Source organism: Oryza sativa, chromosome 5, assembly GCF_034140825.1.
Source record: "Oryza sativa Japonica Group chromosome 5, ASM3414082v1".
NCBI classification, from domain to species: domain Eukaryota; kingdom Viridiplantae; phylum Streptophyta; class Magnoliopsida; order Poales; family Poaceae; genus Oryza; species Oryza sativa.
In genome coordinates, this window is record NC_089039.1 from 12,686,448 (window position 1) to 12,690,270 (window position 3,823).

At 47.9% G+C, this 3,823-nt stretch overlaps 1 protein-coding gene across 1 annotated transcript; it reads left to right on the top strand.

Annotated features, from left to right (window-relative positions):
* Positions 1 to 934: 934 nt before the first annotated feature.
* On the top strand, positions 935 to 2,435 carry LOC107275916 (benzyl alcohol O-benzoyltransferase). Its single transcript, XM_066310879.1, has 3 exons — positions 935 to 1,384; positions 1,491 to 1,622; positions 2,022 to 2,435. Exons 1-3 carry the CDS (start codon positions 935 to 937, stop codon positions 2,433 to 2,435), a joined length of 996 nt encoding a protein of 331 aa, XP_066166976.1.
* Positions 2,436 to 3,823: the final 1,388 nt, after the last annotated feature.

Sequence of the window (3,823 nt, forward strand, 5' to 3'; positions counted from 1 at the left end):
AGGGTTTCCAGGATACTAAAGAGAATTGGAAATTTATATTGAAGCACTCAAATAGGAAGGAAAGGAAATGTAAATGGCATGGTTTATGATTTTGGATAAATTTTTATGAAGGTGGTAGGAAATAGATGGAGGAAAATAAATAGGACTTTAGCCCCAAAATCACTTTTTGTACATGTGCTTTGATTGGCTATTTATGCGTGTATGTATCCCACTCATACAAAAGTATGTGGTAGACACAAATGACACCAGACGGTATAAATTCGGTGTGCCCTACAGATTCGTTTGGAGCCACATTTGAAAATGATCAAGCGACACAGACATACAATGATTTCTTTGGACAGTCAGAATGAACGCGACATGAATTCACACCGACAAAAAAACACTAATTCGATGGCTTGATGGTTACATCGGGGAATCAGAACTATTATATATATATATATATATATCTACCGAACGCATGCGGCCGAAGCTTAATTCAATCCAGGACGATGCTAGAAGCCTATAGGAACTGCCAGTGAAAACTCATCGTCGTACTGTAATATCGCATTGTTAGACACGAAGTCACTTATCTGGAAAGCATTGGTTCAATCGACTAACTACACGTTAAATGTGATCTTCTTTATTAGTTAGATTTAGCCATTTTTTTCCTCGTGTAGTTATGTGTGCATTAATGGTTTAGCCAATTTGTGAATTCACCACCCTCTCGGCTAATGGTCTAGTTTTTACCATCATTTTACAAACTTATTTTTTTTCTCTGTCCACATCGAATATAGATCAAAATCTATCGACTCTCTCGGCTCGTACGCCGTGGCACGCCTATATATAGAGCAAAATTTATGTTCCAATTACCTTACAAGTACACATCAAAGAATCTTGGTATAATCAACAAGTACTCTCACGTAGCTCAGTGGCTTAGTAGCTACTTAGGGTGCAAATGGCCGGAGCACCGACCTTAGCCTTCTCCGTCAGGCGGCGCGAGCGCGAGCTGGTGGCGCCGGCGAAACCGACGCCGTACGAGTTCAAGATGCTGTCGGACATCGACGACCAGGACATCCTTCGCTTCAACCGCTCCGGCATCCTCTTCTACCGCCACAGCCCCTCCAAGGACGGCCTCGACCCTGTCAAGGTGATCAAGGCGGCGATCTCGGAGACGCTCGTGCACTTCTACCCCGTCGCCGGTCGGTTCCGTGAGCTGCGGCCAACTAGGAAGCTTGTGGTGGAGTGCACCGGCGAAGGCGTCGTGTTCGTCGAGGCCGACGCCAACTTCCGGATGGATGAGCTCGGGACGTCGCTGGCGCCGCCGGTGCCGTGCTATGACATGTTGCTGTGCGAGCCGGAGAGCCCGACGGCAGATGTAGTTGACCGTCCTTTGCTGTTTATTCAGGTTATTAGCATGCAAATCATTTTACAGTGAAGTAGTAAAATTCATGCATGGTACGTACTACGTCTAATAACAAATGATGGTTATTACATGCATTCGGACGACACAGGTGACGCGGCTGGCGTGCGGCGGCTTCGTGTTCGGGATGCACATATGCCATTGCATGGCGGACGGCTCTGGGATAGTGCAGTTTCTGACTGCACTGACCGAGTTCGCCCGTGGCGTGCACGGAGCCCCGACGGTGCGCCCGGTGTGGGAGCGCGAGGTGCTCACCGCCCGATGGCCGCCGACCGTCACGCGCGACCACGTGGAGTACACACCCCTGCCCAACCCCGGCAAGGACGTGCTCTCCCCCACTGACGCGTACGCACACCACGTCTTCTTCTTTGGGGCGAGTGAGATCGCGGCGCTCAGGTCGCAGGCGCCGCCCGACCTGCGCGCCGTCAGCTCCCGGTTCGACCTGGTGGGAGCGTTCATGTGGCGCTGCCGCACCGCCGCGCTGCGGTACGACCCGGGAGACGTCGTCCGCCTGCACATGTTCGTGAACGCCCGCGTCAGGAACCGGAGCAAGCGGCCCGTGCCGAGGGGCTACTACGGCAACGCGATTGTGTTCGCTGCCGCGTCCGTGCCGGCGGGGGAGCTTTGGCGGAGGCCCTTCGGCTACGCGCTGCGGCTGCTCATGCAGGCCAAGGCGCGTGCGTCGGAGGAGGGGTATGTGCAGTCGGTGGCCAACTTCAACGCGGCTCACCGGAGGCCGCCGTTCCCTAAGGCCAGGACGTACCTCATCTCGGACATGACACAGGCCGGGCTGATGGCCATCGACTTCGGCTGGGGAAAGCCGGTGTATGGAGGGCCGGCGACGACAATGCTGGCCACGTTTCACCTTGAGGGGAGGAATGAGGTTGGTGAGGCAGGCGTCATTGTGCCCATAAGGTTGCCGAATCCAGTGATAGAGAGGCTAATACAGGAGGTGAACAAGGGGCTCACTGCCGGAGCTGTTGCCGACGCAAAAGCAAACGTGGTACCTGATGATTGCGTTCTAGCAAAACTGTAGGTCCTCTCGACGAAAGTACGGACTACTACGGATTGAAAGCTTCCTCTTATAGTACGGCCACAAGTGTTCTATCGGATATAATACTAATTTCAAATAATAACAACAATAATAAAGCCAAGCTCTGTGACCATGTGGGTTGTGCCAAGTTAGGCATCCCGCTGTCAAAAGTGGATTGCAATTTGCAACAACTATGGCTGTGTTTAGTTCCTTCCAAAGTTGGAAGTTTGGGTTGAAATTGGTACGATGTAACTGAAAAGTTGTGTGTATGACAGATTGATGTGATGAAAAAAGTTGGAAGTTTGGATCTAAACACAGCCTATAAAATGTTTGTCTTCTGGTTGCTGGACAGACTCAGGGATCAAGTAGACCATCTAATTGATATGTTGGTTGATTTTATCGGCTAATGCCGGTTTGTTAGAATAAGGTTAAAATTCCACCGATTTTCCTATCCTAACAAGAAACAAACTAAGAGATAAATCTGTTTTGTGTGATCGGTACAAAATAGATTCAAATTTAGATTGAGATAAACCCCCGAGCCCCACCAGTGTCGCTATATAAAAAAAGAGAAGGAGGGAGGATGGGTGACAACTCAACTCTCTCCAACCCTAAACCCTAAATCAATCGCCCGATCGATTAGACACTGGAAGGGGTTCGTGAGGTATCTCACAACAGAAGAAACAAAGGAGAAGAAAGAAGAAGAGCAATGGCTTCATCTCAGGTCAGTGATCAATTAATTTCCGCATAAGCATAAGGTATTATGTTTAGGCTAAGACTCAATTAATTAGTTGGATTAAATTCCAACATTGTGGTATCAGAGCCTAATCTTAGCCTTCTTGATCCCATCATCCTTAAGTGAAGCCATTATGCCAATTAAACCCTAATTGCTATTCGGCATGATGCAATTTTGAGTTAATTAGACTAGATTAATCTCTTTGCCTTGGTTGCATAATTGGCTAAGCCCTGTTATACTGTTGGTCTCGGCCAACAGTAGAAGAAGCAAAATTATTGAAGAGTTTAATTTCATTGTTTTTAAGAGAAGAAAAGGATTGGGATAAACAAGATTGAAATTCCCAATTCTCGCATTTAGATTTTCCTAGACCAAAGCTATGGTTTCGGGAAGCACTTAGCAATCAAGAAGGTGGGGATAAACTAGATTGAAATTCCCCACTGTTAAGCAAGAGGGAATTAAGCCACGGTTTTGCGAAACCCTAATTTCCCAAAAATACCCAATCAGCCCGATCAAATCGGCCTAAAATCTCGAAGCTAAGAACCCTAATTTCGGGTGTAGAACTCTAGATAAGCCGGATTGTATTAATCCACCCGAAATCCCCAAAATTGAGAAGAACCCTAAAGAACCAAAATTCCAAATCTTGGCAAGCCAATTAATT